The 19,606-nt window shown below is 46.3% G+C and overlaps 1 protein-coding gene and 1 long non-coding RNA gene across 7 annotated transcripts in view; one reads left to right on the top strand and one right to left on the bottom strand.

Annotated features, from left to right (window-relative positions):
* Positions 1-19,606, top strand: part of TENM2 (teneurin transmembrane protein 2) — a 1,386,931-nt gene that overhangs the window by 1,349,148 nt on the left and 18,177 nt on the right. For all 6 annotated transcript variants that reach the window (XM_032158572.2, XM_032158571.2, XM_058440114.1 and 3 more), the window contains 2 exons: positions 15,450-15,746; positions 17,796-19,410. In XM_032158572.2, the coding sequence (XP_032014463.1) occupies positions 15,450-15,746; positions 17,796-19,410 (1,912 nt within the window). The remainder of the gene's footprint in view (positions 1-15,449; positions 15,747-17,795; positions 19,411-19,606) is intronic.
* LOC116471819 (uncharacterized) lies at positions 1,001-13,111 on the bottom strand. Its single transcript, XR_004248882.2, has 7 exons — positions 12,920-13,111; positions 5,474-5,615; positions 4,942-4,988; positions 3,474-3,554; positions 2,231-2,401; positions 1,967-2,120; positions 1,001-1,222 (listed from the first exon to the last, which is right to left on the bottom strand). It is a non-coding gene; the product is annotated as an uncharacterized LOC116471819 (long non-coding RNA).

The raw sequence follows: 19,606 nt of genomic DNA on the forward strand, positions 1-19,606 counted from the left end.
CTCCATTTCCTAGGTCTGAAAAAGGCGGCCATTTCCTGCTATGGGGATTTACATTATGCTGTAACCAGAGACAGCTTTGGTCTTCTTCCTCAGTTTGCACTGTCTGGCCAATTCAACCAATGAATTGGTGTTCGTGCCTACTATGTGCTGAGTAATTTGCTAAGCAAGTACTGGAAGAACAAAAATTTTAAACTATGTTCTTTGCACTCAAGAAATCAAGGGTCTGATAAAATATGCAGACACAGGATGATCACAGGTTAAGTGAAAAGACAGACAGAGGTACATGCAGGATCTGATGGGATCCCAGAGGGATGCCACTCAGCCTGAGAGGTTCAGGGAAGATTTCCCAAGAGCAAGTAACAACTGAACCTCAGTGGGGAGTTTTAGCCAACCCTAGTTTTCCCAGACCAGGCAACTTGCCCCACGTGACATCTTTTTAAAACCAATATATAACATTAATTGAGGATTATTATAATGTAAACCCTATGTTAAATGCTTTGCTTGTATTATTTTAACTTTTTCAATAGCCCCATGAGGATAATTATTACTACCTTCATTTTTCAGATGAGAAAACAGACTCAGGGAAGCTAAATGACCTGTCCAAGGACACAATAGCTAGAAAGGGCAATGCCAGGACTCAATCCCAGGTCTCTCTTTCTGTCTGACTCACTTGCCAGTATGTCACACGCCTTCCTGCTTATCCATGGTCATCCAGATCATCTCAGCAGAAGTGGATTCTGCCCCAGTCACTTATCTGTCATCAAGAGGGAACAGTTCCTACCACCATGCTAACCCCTTCCCTGGGGAGGGGAATGTAATGGCATACAAAGCAAAGGCCCTAACTTCCTGCACCTTACCTTCAGGTTGCGGGGAGATGGGAGAGAGGGGCAGATCATAAGTAAAAACTAATAAATAAAAATAACTGCAGAACAAGACAAGCACTAGGAAGTCAGTAAACAATGGAACAAAGAATTTATCAAATGCTTTGGAATCCCTGAGAGTAGAAGGCTCAGCATCGGCAAAGCTTGGGTCATAACTTTTGCTGTGTAACTGGATTGAAATCCAGCCAGCCCAGGTGACCTCCCTGCAGAGCCAGGCCCCTCCATATTAAGATTCTGCCTTTGTCTGGCTGAAGTTTAAGTCTCCACGTTAGGTTATTAGCAGTCTCCCATGTTTTTCTTCCTCTGCTGGTATCTGCAAAGTTACAAACTGCAGTATCTTCCTAAAGACAAAAATGGAATGAGATTAGTAGTTAAATCCTTAATGACTGGATTTCAGGGCTGTGTAATTGATTTTTAATATGCTGCACTGTAGAAGTTGATTATAAGTAGTAATCGTCCCTTTCCTCTGATAAATCAGTTATGCATTTTGACTAAGTTTTCAAAATAAAGATAAATGTGGCCCTAAAATAAAGTGGCTATAATCCCAACTCTGAATATTAAAACTCTTTAATAATGGTACTTGTGGTAATTAGCCCAAGTTAGGCACACAAGTCTTATAACTGAATTTCTGCCAGGGTTAGATTTGCTGGCATCGTGTTTATGCAAATCAAAACACAGCTTTATCTATCAACACCTCAACATTTAATTGTCTGGTGTTAGTTCCTGTAACAACAATCACATATCCATTTAGCTCTCTTAAATGAAAATCACTATGAGATTATAACAGGTTGAGTGGACTGAAAATGTAATTTGAAAATGAGGGAGAAAGCCTGGAATTTATTTGCATCTCATTTATTTTAATTCAGTTCATAAACTGTTTAGTGAATGAAATAAAAGCAACTTCTGGAAATCGCAGGAGAGCAGTTGGAAGAAGGTAGGTATAAGGGAAAGGTTGGGTGTGATGTGGATTGAGGGAACTGGGGAGTGGCCATTTCATCAGATGTTTCATGAGCCCATGGCAGGGAGTTTGCAGCCCCTAAGCCGAAGGTACCCATTGGCCCCATAAGGCTAGCAGGCTGTCTCACCAACGGCAAGATGGGCTCTTCTCTCCCTATCTTAGTCTTGCTGTGTCTTTTCATCCCTGCTCCACTGTCACATGAGGGCATGAAAGTCTTCATTTAGTCAAAAGATGTTTACTAGGTGCCAACACTACAGTCAGTACCACGGAACAAGTAGACTCTAGAGAGAGAAAGAAAACTGAGTGGCACCGAGCAGCTAACAGTCTCATGGAGAAGACAATATGAGTAGTGTGATGTAAGCTATAATACAGGCCGAAAGGGATACTTAACTGTATCCGCTGGAAGAGGATAGGCCACGGCCAGGTAGCACGTGAACCCTGAAATCTCATGGGCATAACATATCACGGTCCAAATGCATCGGGCGGCTCTTCTTAATGAGGACTTGCTCCAGTTGCTCTGTCTTGCCATCCTGCCATCTTAAGCACAGGGCCTGTGCAGTTGCTGCAGCAAGGGAAGAGAGCTTGGGTGATTCACGAAAGCTTAATGAGCAGGCCTGGACATGGCAGGCCTCACTTCCACCCACTCTGGTGAGAACACTGTCAGGGAACCTCAACTGAACCTCAGGGAAGCCTGGAAAATGTCTTTTCTGAGTGCCTAAGAAGAAGAAGATGAACAAAGACTTGGTAAGCATGTAGCAGAGTGATCAGGTCTCCCGTTTGACAGGAGATCAGGAAGGGCTTCACAGAGGAGCTGGAATCAGTTCTGAAGAGTAGTAAGAATCAGCCAGGCAGAGATAGGGAACAGAGGTGACAGGACAAAGAATGTCGCCTGTGGAAAGGCCAAGAGGCCAAAAAGGGAATGGCATTTCAGAAAACTAATTCAGTGTGGCAGTGGATGTGTTAGAGAGTGGGGTAGAAAAAGAAGATGCAGCCAGAGACTGCACATGGAAAGGAACATGGTGCCAGGCTAACGTTTATCCTGAGGGCAATGCTGAGCCCTGCCTGGACTTCATTAGCAGAGTGATGTGCTGGGAGGTGTAGCATTAGAAAGCTCTCTCCAGCCTGGGCACAGTGGCTCATGCCTGTTTTCCCAACACTTTGGGAGGCCAAAGTAGGAGGATCATTTTAGCCTAAGAGTTCGAGACCAGCCCAGGCAATATAGCAAAACCCTGTCTCTACAACACCAACAACAACAAAATTTAAATAGCCAACCATGGCCCAGCACAGTAGCTCATGCCTATAATCCTAGCACTTTGGGAGGCCAAGGCAGGAGGATCCCTTGAGCCCAGGAGTTTGAGGCTGCAGTGAGTTTTGATCATGCCCTGTACTCCAGCCTGGGCAACAGAGCAAAAAAGAAAGAAAGATCTCTCTGACTTCCTCAGGTATGGAGGAAGACAGGTGAGAAGGGGACAAGATAGATAGGAGGAGAGGGACAGTAAGGAGGGTGCTGCATTAGTCCAAACAAGAAACTAAATCACTAGCAGCGAGGAAAGAAAAAAGGTAGGGGGAGAGATTTGAGAGAGGTCTAGCACACGAGGATTGGGCAACTAGCAGGGTTGCTGTGTCATGCTCACCTTTTGACAGACTCTCCCCATGATCATGTAAACCAGGCAGGCTGGGTGGCCGTCCACGCTCTGTGGGCGAGTGGCTAAGAGCTGAAACCCAAGCCAGAGATGTAAGAAACAGTCTGGTGGCCCCAGCCCTGCCTCTTGGAATGCGGAAGAAACTAAATGAACTTTGAAATGCAGCCACTGAACCAGCACCATGTAATCACTGCTCCCCATGTGGAGAGCAGGGATTTGGAGAGAATGTGTAGGTATCATGCATGAAGCAAATGGCCTGAACTTCCCCGGGACTGGCAAGCTCCTGGGAGCCTGGTCTGCTGAGGGGTGTAAGGGCCCAAGGCTCTGAACATTCCTGGAGTTTAGAGAAGACCCACAATCTCAGTGAAGCCATCACGATAGAACAGTGCCCAGTGAAATTCCAACCCACCTAGGTAGCCTTTCTTCCCCCAGTCCTCCAGACGGAGGCATGTCTTAGTGGAGGAAAGTATCAGTGGCTCTTACCTTACAGCCTGGGGAAATGTATGATGATGGCGGATGGATGGATCGGGACCACATCCTTTCACCAAAAGCTTTGGAATGGAGTGTTAGTCCCTTCATTCCTGCCCCAATTCAGTGCAGGGAAGATTTTCATTATGCCTCCCAAGAACTCCTCAAAGAATCTCCTTTGAAAGCGTCCTCCCCCTCCTGCCCGCATTGTCCTCCATTCCTTTCTTCACTCACTCTGGCCTTGCAAAAACATGAAGCAGGCCGGGCGTGCCGTCTCACGCCTGTAATCCCAGCACTTTGGGAGGCCGAGGCGGGTGGATCACGAGGTCAGGAGATCGAGACCCTCCTGAACAAAATGGTGAAACCCCATCTCTACTAAAAAATACAAAAATCAGCTGGGCGTGGTGGCGCATGCCTGTAATCCCAGCTACTCAGGAAGCTGAGGCAGGAGAAGAATCACTTGAACCAGGGAGTCGGAGGTTGCCGTGAGCCAAGATCGTGCCACTGCACTCCAGTCTGGTGGCAGAGCGAGACTCCATCATCTCAAAAAAAAAAAAAAAAAAAAAAAAAAGAAGCAGTTACATCATGGCATCTGTGAGCTCCATAAGTGCAGGGACCAGGTCGCCCCTGTATCCCTGGTGACAAGTGCCATGTGGTGGGTACTCAGACAACAGGTGACAAAGGAAGATGTAATAACTGTGCCTTCTATAGGCTCCTTCTTAATGCGTAAATGCTCCCCCACCGAAGTGGGTATAAAGTCACAAATACATTGCCCCTACACCTGTCTGGAATCCTTCCACTGCAAGAGACAGGGAGTGCACTCAGACTAACTTAAAAGGGTAGGCGCTGTCTCACCTAACAGGGCCACCACAAGGGAGAAGCTGGCCTCAGAGACTCCAAGATGTCATTAAATGGTGTATTAGTCTGTTTTCATGCTGCTGATAAAGACATACCCAAGACTGGGAAGAAAAAGAAGTTTAATTGGACTTACAGTTCCACGTGGCTGGGGAGGCCTCAGAATCACGGCGGAAGGCACTTCTTACATGACGGCATCAAGAGAAAATGAGGAAGAAGCAAAAGCGGAAACTCCTGATAAGCCCATCAGACCTCATGACATTTATTCACTATCACTAGAATAGCACAGGAAAGGTCGGCCCCCAGGATTCAATTACCTTCCCCTGGGTCCCTCCCAACACATGGGAATTTTGGGAGATACAATTCAAATCAAGATTTGGGTGGGGACACAGCCAAACCATATCAGATGGACATCTCTCTCTCTCTCTCTTTCTCACAGCCCCCTTCCATCCCCTGGCAGGGTTTCTCTCTCGGCAGTTGACCTGATTTTCTCCTACGGTAGACTAATGTCCTCTTCACATTGCGGGGGTTGGGGGTGGTCAGGCAGACTTAGCCAAAGTTGACTCCAGGCTTACATCATCACAGCTAAGTGAACCCAGAGGAAGAAGGAAGGTATCTCCCTCAGCATTTCTATTTTTCATAAAATAACTCATGGAAGAAAGACTGACCTGGCAGAGGGAGTTCACATTCCTGGGCCAATCACTGGTCAGGGAGCTGGGGATCCGCGATGAGTCAGGCAGGCACAGGTCACATGACCGTACCTGTATCTTATAATAGACATCTCAGTAAAAGCACCTAGACAGGGAAGCCCTAGAGAAAAGAGGTGCCGTACCCAAAAAAGAAAGAAAGAGATACAAGGTTAAAATATAAATATCCCAAATATAGTCCACATCCTCCACCCCTCCAAAGCCTAATCATAAGGCAAAACTCCTGGTCCTGAGGATCTCTTGAGGCTCTATTGCCTCCCACCCCGACAAGCCTTTTTTTCTAGGCTTTTGGAAGAGAGAACTAAAATCAACCCCTTCTGTTAAGATTTAAAACTTCTACTCTTTCCTAAAGTGGATCTTGTGCAGGATGATTCTCTTTCTTTGTAAAGGAAAGCATATAACCACGCTCTAGGATATTTCTTCCTGATTATGATTTACATAGAGATTGCAGAAGCAAGAAACAGCTACATGTGTAGGTAGCAGAACAAAAGAAAAATTGCTTCCAAGATAATCTTCCATCATGATATTGGTATTAGTGTTATTAGTATTCCAAGAAGAAGTGGGAGTTAGTAATTTTGTTTTGGCTCCCATATAATTAATATGACATTGCAATTACGTGTTGGCATGTGTTACTTTTACTTATGTGGCAAATCACAGTGACAGAGGAGTGAGGTGGGGGGATGGGCTTGCCTATGTGCATGTGAACACACACACATGAACTCAGTTCTGCGTGGAGCCCACACAAGCAGGTCTGTTAACACACGCAAGTCATTATGAAAGCCTGAATTTTCACAGCGCCTTCCTGCCACAATGCATTCATTCTTCACGTGACTAATATTTTATATTTCAAACACCTCCTGTGTTCTTGGCACTATGCTAGGCACTGAGTGTACATTAGTGAACAAAAGATTTCACCTTACATGGTGAGCAGCACTTGTGCAGACAGAACTTGAGATAAATTTAATATTAGCTTAAATAACACATAATTAGAAGGGCAAGCCTCTGCAAACAGATTAAATAGTGTATTCCCCAAGCAAACATTACTTTTGGGTGGCTTCTGTTTGGGATGATCATGTGGAAAAGTGGAAAAACCCTAATGGAGCTTATGCCTTTACCTGTTACACCTTAGCAAGGAGAAGCAAATCATCATCAAATAAATGCACAAACAATATACAGAAATTGTGGGCCGGGTACGGTGGCTCACGCCTGTAATCCCAGCACTTTGGGAGGCCCAGACGGGTGGATGACCTGAGGTCAGAAGTTCAAGATCAGCCTAGCCAACATGGCGAAACCCCATCTCTACTAAAAATACAAAAATTTTATCCAGGTGTGGTGCTGCGCGCCTATAATCCCAGCTACTTCAGAGGCCGAGGCAATAGAATCACTTGAACATGCTAGACAGAGGTTGCAGTAAGCCGAGATGGCACCACTGCACTCCAGCCTGGGTGAGTGAGACTCTGCCTCAAAGAAAAAAAAAAAAGAAATTGTGATGGGTGCTTTGGGAAAAATGTAGGGTGCAGATAATACGGAATATATGATATAGGTTAAGGCGTCTCCGAGAAAATGACATTTGAACTGAGAACTGAATGAAGAGTAGGTAGGAATTTCCCAGGCATGGAGTGGGGGGAAAAGCCTCTATGCTGAAGCCGTAGCATGTGCAAAAGGCCCTGAGGCAGAAGAGACTTCTGCTTGTATCCTGAACAGAAGGAGCGCTCCAGTGTGGCTGGAGTAAACCAGCTGAGGGTAAGGTCAAGGGGTACAGCCTTATCTTGTTGGCCCTTTTAAGGATCTTAGAAATACAGACGTCTTCTGCAGATTATCCACCTGGTACATGCAAATGAGCCCTCATGGGGAGCCTCCTTCTTGGACACTAGGAAATACACAACATACGTGACTCCTGGAAGTTCAGGTCAAAGGATAACAAACATAGCTTACTCCGGTCATCTGGACTGAGCCTCCATACCAGACACCCTCTGCCCCTTCTCATTACATCCCTACAAATGGACCACCCATCTGCACTAGAATACTCACAGCATCACCTGAAAACAGCCATGCTCTGCCTGTGCAAGGCCCTTGCTCATCCCCTGTGCTTTTATGTGCTGACCCTCCCCACCTGCAATATTCTCCCTGACTCTTCTCCCACCCTCCCCTGTCCAAGCCTTACTCATACCCAGGCCCCCAACAAGCAGCGCTTTCTCTGGGAAATCACCCTCATCAGTCCCAGGTCTGGCTCCACGTCCTTCCTCATTGCCACAGCTCCTTCCCCATGTCTACTGCCATTACCACGCTAAAAATGGTTTTTGTTGTTGGCTCACCTGTCGTTATCCCCGCTCTGGCCTGTGGCCTGCCCCTCTAGGGCAGGGGTCATAACTGTCTTGTTCTATCTTAAGTGACAGTCCCAGTAACAAACACATAGTAGGTGCTCAGTAAATATTGAATGAAAGAATGAATGAACGAATGGGATTTTCCACTGACATAATAAAAATCTGCTCCCTCCCACCTCTGCCTATGAATTCCAGGTCCCAGGGGCCTTCCAGAATGACTCTAATACGTCTTTTGAATGAAGCTTTTCAGATATTTGGAGACCACAGATGTCCTAATCATATATATGTATGTGTATATATATATATATTTTTTTTTTTTTTTGAGACAGAGCCTTGCTCTGTCACCCAGGCTGGAGTGCAGTGGCACAATCTCGGATCACTGCAACCTCCACCTCCCGAGTTCAAGCCATTTTCCTGCCTCAGCCTCCCAAGTAGCTGGGACTACAGGCATGCACCACCATGCCCAGCTAATTTTTGTGTTTTTTAAGTAAAGACGCGGTTTCATCATGTTGACCAGGCTGGTCTTGAACTCCTGACCTCAAGCGATCCACCCGCCTCAGCCTCCCAAAGTGCTGGGATTATAGGTGTGAGCCACCATGCCCAGCCTAATCATATTTTCTGCTCTTGATTTTCCATGTTGGAACTTTAGATCATCAGAGTTAGCAGGGTTCTTGTACCCAGTCTGATTCAGTCTGCTTATTCACTAATGTTCATTGAGCACCAAGCACTTTCCAAAACAAAATAGAGACACTAAGAAAAATAAGATAAAGTCCTGACTCACCAGTTCCCAGGCCATTACAGACGAGGAAACTGAGACATGAATGGTGAAGGTATGGTTTTGGTATGGCAAAGCTAATCAGTGACACTGACGAGTGTCAAAACCGCCACTCAGACTCGGCTCTTTCCACCTTTCCACCTGACCCCCATCCAAAACAGCAAGTCACCCAAACATAATGTTTGCTTGGGGAATACATTATTTAATGTGTTTGCAGAGGCTCACCCTTCTAATGATGCATTATTTAAGCTAATATTAAATTTATAGCAAGTTGTTTTGTCTCCACAAGCACTGATCCCAATGTAGCACTGAGTCTGTATGGGAGGTGGGGATAGCTACTTTTGTATGGGAGCTGGGGATAGCTACTTTTAAAATCCCAGGCCGGGCGCGGTGGCTCATGCCTGTAATCCCAGCACTTTGAGAGGCCGAGGCAGGCACATCACAAGGTCAGGAGATGGAGACCATCTTGGCTAACACGGTGAAACCCTGTCTCTACTAAAAAAAATACAAAAAAAAGTAGCCGGGAGTGGTGGCGGGCGCCTGTAGTCCCAGCTACTCAGGAGGCTGAGGCAGGAGAATGGCGTGAACCCGGAAGGCGGAGCTTGTAGTGAGCCCAGATCGCGCCACTGCACTCCAGCCTGGGAGACAGAGCAAGACACCATCTCAAAGAAATAAATAAAATAAAATAAAATATAAAATAAAATAATCCCAGAGGACTGACCCAGAAAGAAAATGAAGGTGTCCTCTAGGCCAGGCTTTACCTCTGGGTAGGTAAATAACTAAACTCTCCAAGGCAAACTCTTCTGCTTTTAAACGTCGCCAGACAGGGAGACTCTCGTGACCCGCCTCACTAATCTTTTTTGGGTTTCCCATACTCCAAGCAGGATGGGCAAAGGGTTCTTCTATACGTCTAACTGAAATCTCTCCTGCTGTGTTACAATTCCATTTCCTGGAGGGGATCCAGCCCAGTGTAATTTCCTCCCTCATGTTTCTCAAATCACTAGCTCCCGTCATTGCGCCTGGAGCTAAGTTAGAGTCACCGGTTATAGGCCCAGCAGGGCCGTTTTGACGACAGCGTTTCCTTTTCTCTGGGTTTTTTATGAGCTTCCTTGTGACAGGCATATGCTTGGTGAGATCAAAACGTTTTGGGGGGGATATTCTGCAGGGGAAACCACTTCCCAAAGTCTGCCCTCTGCAAAAATAAAAAAGCATGCTAAATAGCCTGAGTTTTATTAACTGGGGAAGCCAGGCTGAGGAAAATGCCCGATAATTAAAAATAATGGCTTCCTTACAAACACAAAATTGTATTAATTTAAAAATTGGTTTCTCTATCACTGAATTCCTACCAAGCCGACTGGGAAGGGAATCGTGCTGATCCCGGCAGTGAAAATAATTCAAAATAACTTTTATGTTCTCCAGGAAGCCTCAAGGTTAATTTAAATATTGCTAGCTGGGTAATTTAATTCAGAATAAGAGAACATTGCAGCTAAATTAAAGCTCCCACATGCTCTAAACTGGGGGGCAGGTATCCTCAAACGGCCGATCGTGCCTGTTGGACCCTCCAGCATCTCGCACCCACAGCTGGGGCACCCCCCTTTATAAATGGCACCCTCATAATTAAAGAAATTTGATTAGATTACACAACTGGCCTGAACTCCTTGGCTCACCTTCCAGTGAATTTTTCAGATTTAATTATTAGAAGGATTGGGCATTTTAATAGAAATTTTCACATTTCAAAGTTAACTCAAACCTGTGCTATCAAAAAATCCCATTGTCCCAGGGATATGGTAAATTTGCAAGTAAAAACCCACCCTAAGTTATCCATGGCTAATGGCTAGCACCTATCATTACTTTTTTATAGTTGGTGCACCTGAGTCAATGGTCAGAGGCCTCTCAGCTCTAAGTAACAGCAGCACATCCCAGGGTGGCAGTCAGAGGTTAGGGACGCCTCTTCTTTGTTTACCCAGTATTTAGTTCTTTTGTAATCCCATCCAAGCACTAACCAGGCCTGATCCTGCTTAGCTTATGAGATCAGGAATGTTCAGGGTTCTTTCTGTAATCTAAGCACCCTCACACACTAATATCATCATTATTATGATAGTCGTGATCATATATATTGTGTACATGGTGGTCTTTCCCATGATTACATATTACAGTATATTATGCACACATGTATACATCTATACACACATATGATTATATTTTGGTTATATATGTGATTTTCCCATTGGTCTTTCCCAGGTAACTAAAGATAAGGCCTTATATCACACTGAGTGTATTTTAACCAAGAGTACACATCAGAATCACCCAGGGAGCTTTTAAAAATCAAAAATCCCCAGTTGGGCACGGTGGCTCATGTCTGTAATCCCAGCACTTCGAGAGACTGAGGCAGGCATATCACTTGAGGTCAGGAGTTCGAGACCAGCCTGACCAACATGGTGAAACCCCGTCTCTACTAAAAAAATATAAAAATTAGCCAGGCATGGTGGTGCACCTCTGTAGTCCCAGCTACTCGGGAGGCAGAGACATGAGCATCACTTGAACCCGGGGGGCAGAGGTTGCAGTGAGCCGAGATCATGCCACTGCACTCCAGCCTGGATGACAGAGCGAGACTCTGTCTCAAAAAAAAAAAAAAAAAAATCAACAAGATCCAAACCCCTATTCCCTGAGGAGCCGATTCAGCAGGCGTGGAGCCAGCCAAGCAGCAGAGCTTTAAGAGAGTGTCCCATGTGGTTTAGAATTGCACGCTTGATGGAAAGCCTGTGGTCCAACACCCCTCAATCCTAGAGGTGTACAGCCTGGAGGTTAAGACAGCAAGCTCTGTATGGGGATCCTGGCTCTACCACTTAGTATTTATCTACACTTGAGCAAGTCACTTAAACCCATCTACATCTTGTGTGCAAAATGGGGATGATAACAGTGCCTGCCTGCGAGTGTTGTTGTGTAAATTAGACAAAACAAGGGCAATGCTGAGAACGACACTCAGCCTGTGTAAGCGCTCAACATGTTGCTATTGCTGTGGTTTTTCTTCCTTGTATACCAGAGCAGACACCAAGCCTGGCATTAGCTGACACTCAACGTTCAATAATTAATAAATGCACTGGGGCCCTATGATATGAGCAAAAAGAAAAAAAAAAAAATAAAGGAAAGGGAAGGAGGAAAAACTAAGGATGGCCAAGGGGATGGAAATAAGTAGGCACGATGGGAAGTCCCCAGTAGTTGCCTCCAAAAACCCTGGAAATCCTTCCTCATTGTTGCATCATTCATTCTGCCTAACAAAATGTTGGAGAGGTTCTTGAACCAAAATCTGAAACCCATAAGTTTAAGAATGATGGTGGCTTTCCACAGTTGTCCCAGATGAATCAACCCAATGTGACCAAGCTTCTGTTGGCAGAGGAGATAATCTATCTTTCTGACCTCCACTGTGTGTTTTGCTCTGAAAATAATGACTCCAGTCCCCAATAATTCAGATGGCATTAACTTTTGGACCTGTTTTAAAAAAAAAAAAAAAAATCCTACTACTCAGCCTTTGCCTTCTTGACTATTCCCAGTTGCTGGAAGTTGTTGATAGGACCCTTTCACTTGAAGTTAGGGTTCCTTATAATCCCAAGAACTCACCAACTTTATTCCTTTCCCCGTGCTTTGATGCATTCTCTTTTCTTTTTCTTTTTGTTCTTTTTTTTTTTTTTGAAACAGTCTCACTCTGTCCCCCAGGGTGGAGTGCAGTGACATGATCTCGGCTCACTGCAACCTCCACCTCCTGGGTTCAAATAATTCTCCTGCCTCAGCCTTTTGGGTAGCTGGGATTACAGACACACGCCACCATGCTTCCATGTTTGGCTAATGTTTTTTTTTTTTTTAGTAGAGACAGGGTTTCACCATGTGGGCCAGGCTGGTCTCAAACTCCTCACTCAGGTGATCCGCCCATCTAGGCCCTCTAAAATGTTGAAATTACAGACGTTAGCCACACACACTTGGCCTACGCATTCTCTTTTCTAATTGTCCTATGATAAATATTCTATCCTCTCTCTGAGACAACGTTATAGAAACAGGAATGGTTTGGAGAATCTGTAGTCCTGGGTTCAAATTCCACTTCTGCCACTTGTCTAGTTATGGGACTCCTGTAGACCTCAGTTGCTCTTATGTAAGATAGTTTCTATGTCATGAGAGTGAAAATGGGATCAGGTATGTAAAGTACCTAGCATAGCACCTGCCAAAGTATCAGGGGCTTGTATCAATTTAGATTTGTTTCCACTGCTAGTAACAGAGATTAGCAATAGCAAGGGTTTAAACAGGATTTACACTTACTATTTTCCTATGATCTGAAAAGAGCTTAGGGAAAGCAATCCTTGGCTGTATGGATGAACATTGAAGACACCTAGATCAACAGAGATCTAGACTCTTTTTCCCTGGATAGGCCATCATCCTGGAGGTCTCCAGCCCCAAAGTCACCTCATAGTCACAAGGTAAATGCTGGAGCTCCAGCCATCACATACATATTTCACCCTGGAAAAGGAGGAAAGGGAAGAATTAAAGATTGCCTAGCTCTCAGCTGAGTCAATTTCCTTTAAGAATATTTCCCAGAAGACCAGCCAACAACAACCACTTACATCTTGTTGGCCACCCCTATCTCTGAAGGAAGCTGCAAAATGTGTTTCATTACCTGGGCACAAAGCTGTTTCCCAAAATGCAAGTGTCTGTGGTATTAGAATTATTCCTTGTCCCACCCCCCCACACCCCCAAAGCTGCAATGTGGAGCTTTCAAGGGCTGTGAAAATGCTTCACAGTCTGTTCATCATTTGACACATTTCAGGGCACTCAGTGGACATACAATATAGAAAGCAGTAAAGTTGGTGAAGTGTATAAGAAGTTAACTGGTTAAAGTCTGAAGGCCTAAGTTCCAGACCAATCCAATCACTTCACTGCTGTGTGACCTTGAGCAAGTTTTGTAACCACTCTGTTTGAAGCTATTTCTTCATTTGTCAAATGGTCTTTGTGAGCAACAACTCAATGGATGCAAAATGCCTAACACAATGCCTGTATATACTAGTCTTCAGCATATATTAAAGTCATCATTACTATCAGCTGGGCGTGGTGGCTCACACCTGTAATCCTAGAACTTTGGGAGGACAAGGTGGGTGGATCACCTGAGGTCAGGAGTTCAAGACCAGCCTGTCCAACATGGTGAAACCTCGTCTCTACTAAAAATACAAAAATTAGCCTGGCATGATGGCACATGCCTGTAATCCCAACTACTCAGGAGGGAGGCGGAGGCAGGAGAATCGCTTGAACCTGGGAGGCAGAGGTTGCAGTGAGCTGAGATCGCACCACTGCACTCCAGCCTGGGCAACAGAGTGAGACTCTATCTCAAAAAAAAAAATAAATAAAAGTTATTATTACTATCATTACCACCATCACTACCATCATTGTTACCAGTAAGTGCTGTTGAATTATGAGGGTAAAGTGAGGAGGTACCAGACATCTCTCGAGTCTCTTCCTCCCGCCTGTTTACATCGTCCCTTGCCTTCAGCAGCCACCCCAGGGATATCTGGATTTGCAGTCAGTGAAGCTGTGAGAGCCTGGGCTGAGTCTGGCTCATTTCATTCACTTCCAGCCACCCACTCAGGGCTAGCTGAATCTCAGAAGTCCCTCTCCTTTGCCCCTCACTAGAGTCTAGTCTCCCAGCTCTGCCTTCTGGGATAGGCTTTCTTCTCTGATCAGATCAACTTCTAAATAAATATTAAATTATGTCTGACGTGTTCCCCTATTCCTTTCAAATCTAAGTAAATCAGTTCATCCCTTTGTTGGAAATCCCCTAGCCCTGCTGGGGCCTCCCCACTGATGTCTCGCATTCTTGACAGTGACAAGATTTTTCTCTAGATATTAGAAGGAAAGAAGTTCACATAGGAATGAGGCTTCGTATTCCCAAATCTTTGTATAATATGGATTTCTAAGCCCTGTTCTACAGTCTTCTAGGTAACTTTACTTAAGATTTCATAAGAAATTATGGCACCTGTTCTTAAAGATCATTAGCTTCTCAGCTAATGATGTGCCAAAAAGAGTTACAAGTGTGCAAATATGCAAACTCTCTTGCCCCCAGGGTGGCCAGGCAGCCCAGGCAAAACTCCAGGGTTCAAGTCTGTTGTATATTGCTGTATAATTTGCGCACTGCACAATTTTCACCATTCACACTTTCCACGATCCTATGGCACCCTTTGTAATTATGCAGTGCACAGCCTACCCAAGTGTCCATCACAGCCATGCCCAGGTCAGCCATCTCTGTCCATAAGCTGCCTTATTTTTATATTCTATTGCACCATACAAATACTACCATTTTCTTTTCCTTTATTTTTTTCTTGGGTTTTTTTTTTTTTTTAGAAAGAGTCTCACTCTGTCACCCAGGCTGGAGTGCATGGCACAATTTCAGCTCATTGCCAGCTCCACCTCCCGGGTTCAAGTGATTCTCCTGCCTCAGCCTCCCCAGTAGCTGGAACTACAGGTGTATGCCACCATGCCAGCTAATTTTTATATTTTTAGTAGAGACGGGGTTTCACCATGTTGGCCAGGCTGGTCTTGAACTCCTGACCTCAGGTGATCCACCCACTTCAGCCTCCCAAAGTGCTAGGATTACAGGTGTGAGCCACCACGCCCGGCCAAATATTGCCATTTTCTATCTGTGCCATGATAAGGAGCTTAGAAAGCACTACTCTAACTTTGGGGTTATTTCTTCCTCCAGTGAACACTTAAGCCCTGGCCACGCCAGCCACGTCCTCCACAGAAGCCTGAGCCGGCATGCCTGGGTGATGTCTTTCAAACCAGGCCTGTTGTGTTTTCCTAGGTCCATGGAAGAAACCTCTTGTCCATTGACTATGATCGAAATATTCGGACTGAAAAGATCTATGATGACCACCGGAAGTTCACCCTGAGGATCATTTATGACCAGGTGGGCCGCCCCTTCCTCTGGCTGCCCAGCAGCGGGCTGGCAGCTGTCAACGTGTCGTACTTCTTCAATGGGCGTCTGGCTGGGCTTCAGCGAGGGGCCATGAGCGAGAGGACAGACATCGACAAGCAAGGCCGCATCGTGTCCCGCATGTTCGCTGACGGGAAAGTGTGGAGCTACTCCTACCTTGACAAGGTAGGTGAACATGCTGCCCTGACAGCAAGGGCTTTCTGTTATTTCTGTTATTCCGGCTTTTTTTTTTTTTTTTTTTTTTTTGAGATAGAGACTTGCTCTGTTGCCCAGGCTGGAGTGCGGTGGCATGATCTTGGCTCACTGCAACCTCTGCCTCCCAGGTTCAAGCAATTCTCTGCCTCAGCCTCCTGGGTAGCTGTGACTACAGGCACGTGCCACCATGCCCAGCTAATTTTGTATTTTTAGTAGAGACGGGTTTCCCCACATTGGCCAGGCTGGTCTCGAACTCCTGACCTCAGGTGATCGCCCACCTCAGCCTCCGAAAGTGCTGGGATTACAGCTATGAGCCACTGCACCTGGCCATTTCTGCTGCTCTTATAAGCTAGCCTGATACGCTTTGCCATGAGACATCTTAACATCTTTATTTCGACTCTACAAGGACTTCCCTCCTGCTCCCACCCTCAAAGGGGGAAGAAAATCTGAAGGCAAATGTTACTCATAGCTCAGCACTATTACCACTGGGGTAGGGGGCGGGGGTGCTAGACGCTCAGTAATGGCAAAAAGGACAAATTGTCCGATTCTATTCCAAAAAAGAAAAAAGTGCTGTTGAAGCAGACAGAATCATCCCACTGGCAGCGCGGCTCATCATTACGTATGAATTGGAAATACAGTGATTCATTTCTGCCTTGCCCTAAATTAAGCTGTCAGGGTGGGGAATTTTGCCTAAAATTCAAGCACACAGAGCAACCCTCTCCTACTTGGCCTTTTGGCTGAAACAGCCCATGAATTCTCTCTACATGATTCCCTGTGTCTGAAAGAGCCAAATTCAGGTCTTCATGCTGGAAAAAGGTCAGGTTGGAGTGGCGGTATAAAAAAAAAAAAGGTCCCTTCGGGCACGTATCAAGACTTTTGAAGGCTGCCCTGGCCATGTAGTCATTAGACAGGGGCTTGCTCAGCCTGGGCCTCTCACCTAGACTCCCCTTGGTGCAGGTCCATTCCTTCCTTTGTCACCAACTCATTACAGTGGTGACTTGCAGACAGAGCTGTTACCCCTCTGCAAGACAGAACTGCTGTCCCCTTGGTCCTTCCTGAATGCTGTCCTCGTTATGCCTGAAATACAGGAATGATTGACCAGGGGAGCAGGAATCTCCCAATTGCCTCTAATTGAAGTCATTTTTTTCCCTAAAGAATCAGTGATTCTAGGTTATTTCATCTTTGCAGTAGCTTCAAAATGCAGGATGTGGCCGGGCGCAATGACTCACATCTGTAATCCCAGCACTTTGGGAGGCCGAGGCGGGCTGATCACTTGAGGTCAGGAGTTGGAGACCAGCCTGGCCAACATGGTGAAACCCCGTCTCTACTAAAAATACGAAAATTAGCCAGGCGTGGTGGTGCATGCCTGTAATTCCAGCTACTCAGGAGGCTGAGACAAGAGAATCGCTTGAACCCAGGAGGTGGAGTAGGTTGCAGTGAGCTGAGATTGCACCACTGCACTCCAGCCTGGGTGATGGAGTGAGACTCTGTTTAAAAAAAAAAAAAAAAAAAATGCAGGATGTGTTTTCTCTTTTTTAGATTTAATCAGGGTATGTGTTTCACACAGCTCCCCTGCTGGACCCAGTGGCAGTCATTTCTAAGCAATCTTGGGGTTCCTTGTTATTGAGTGTGGAGGTAAACCTCATGCCTCTCACTTCAGCTGTCTAAGCCCTCAATTCTTAAAGTATCGTCCAAGCAACATCGGCATTTGCAGGGAGCTTGTTACAAAATGCAGATTCTCAGGCCCCACCCCACATCTACCAAATTAGACTCTGCCTTTTTACAAGATCCTGAGTATTTTGCATGCACATTAAATTTGGGACGCACTGGTCTAGGCAACCACCATGATCCATCAGAATTGGCATGTCCAGTGAAATAAATCTGTTTAATCTGGTCTAAGCTTCCCATCTTTCATGACTTTTGAGTTGACATTTGGGGAAATGGACTAAATTCTGTCTGTTTGAATGCTTGGTCCTCAAAAGCCAACTGATATGTTCTGTTCCCCTTTCCTTTCTGCAGTCCATGGTCCTCCTGCTTCAGAGCCAACGTCAGTACATATTTGAGTATGACTCCTCCGACCGCCTCCTTGCCGTCACCATGCCCAGCGTGGCTCGGCACAGCATGTCCACACACACCTCCATCGGCTACATCCGCAACATTTACAACCCGCCTGAAAGCAATGCTTCGGTCATCTTCGACTACAGTGATGACGGCCGCATCCTGAAGACCTCCTTTTTGGGCACCGGACGCCAGGTGTTCTACAAGTATGGGAAACTCTCCAAGTTATCAGAGATTGTCTACGACAGTACCGCCGTCACCTTCGGGTATGACGAGACCACCGGTGTCTTGAAGATGGTCAACCTCCAAAGTGGGGGCTTCTCCTGCACCATCAGGTACCGGAAGATTGGCCCCCTGGTGGACAAGCAGATCTACAGGTTCTCCGAGGAAGGCATGGTCAATGCCAGGTTTGACTACACCTATCATGACAACAGCTTCCGCATCGCAAGCATCAAGCCCGTCATAAGTGAGACTCCCCTCCCCGTTGATCTCTACCGCTATGATGAGATTTCTGGCAAGGTGGAACACTTTGGTAAGTTTGGAGTCATCTATTATGACATCAACCAGATTATCACCACTGCCGTGATGACCCTCAGCAAACACTTCGACACCCATGGGCGGATCAAGGAGGTCCAGTATGAGATGTTCCGGTCCCTCATGTACTGGATGACGGTGCAATATGACAGCATGGGCAGGGTGATCAAGAGGGAGCTAAAACTGGGGCCCTATGCCAATACCACGAAGTACACCTATGACTACGATGGGGACGGGCAGCTCCAGAGCGTGGCCGTCAATGACCGCCCGACCTGGCGCTACAGCTATGACCTTAATGGGAATCTCCACTTACTGAACCCAGGCAACAGTGTGCGCCTCATGCCCTTGCGCTATGACCTCCGGGATCGGATAACCAGACTCGGGGATGTGCAGTACAAAATTGACGACGATGGCTATCTGTGCCAGAGAGGGTCTGACATCTTTGAATACAATTCCAAGGGCCTCCTAACAAGAGCCTACAACAAAGCCAGCGGGTGGAGTGTCCAGTACCGCTATGATGGCGTAGGACGGCGGGCTTCCTACAAGACCAACCTGGGCCACCACCTGCAGTACTTCTACTCTGACCTCCACAACCCGACACGCATCACCCATGTCTACAATCACTCCAACTCGGAGATTACCTCACTGTACTACGACCTCCAGGGCCACCTCTTTGCCATGGAGAGCAGCAGTGGGGAGGAGTACTACGTTGCCTCTGATAACACAGGGACTCCTCTGGCTGTGTTCAGCATCAACGGCCTCATGATCAAACAGCTGCAGTACACGGCCTATGGGGAGATTTATTATGACTCCAACCCTGACTTCCAGATGGTCATTGGCTTCCATGGGGGACTCTATGACCCCCTGACCAAGCTGGTCCACTTCACTCAGCGTGATTATGATGTGCTGGCAGGACGATGGACCTCTCCAGACTATACCATGTGGAAAAACGTGGGCAAGGAGCCGGCCCCCTTTAATCTGTATATGTTCAAGAGCAACAATCCTCTCAGCAGTGAGCTAGATTTGAAGAACTACGTGACAGGTGAGGATTCTGCCACCAAAGGGGGCAGTGGTTCCCTCCAGGGTGGTTGTTGCTGTGGGGAACTTGGGAGGAAGGTCTCCCATCTTATGGTAGGAGAAGCCCATGGGCCATAAAGCCCAGGCAGTGCAGTTGGCAGCACTACAGAGTCTAGAAAAGTAGAGAGACGGCAGTACAGAGCAGTCATGAGGACTGTTTG

Source organism: Hylobates moloch, unplaced genomic scaffold (assembly GCF_009828535.3).
Source record: "Hylobates moloch isolate HMO894 unplaced genomic scaffold, HMol_V3 SCAFFOLD_6, whole genome shotgun sequence".
NCBI lineage: Eukaryota > Metazoa > Chordata > Mammalia > Primates > Hylobatidae > Hylobates > Hylobates moloch.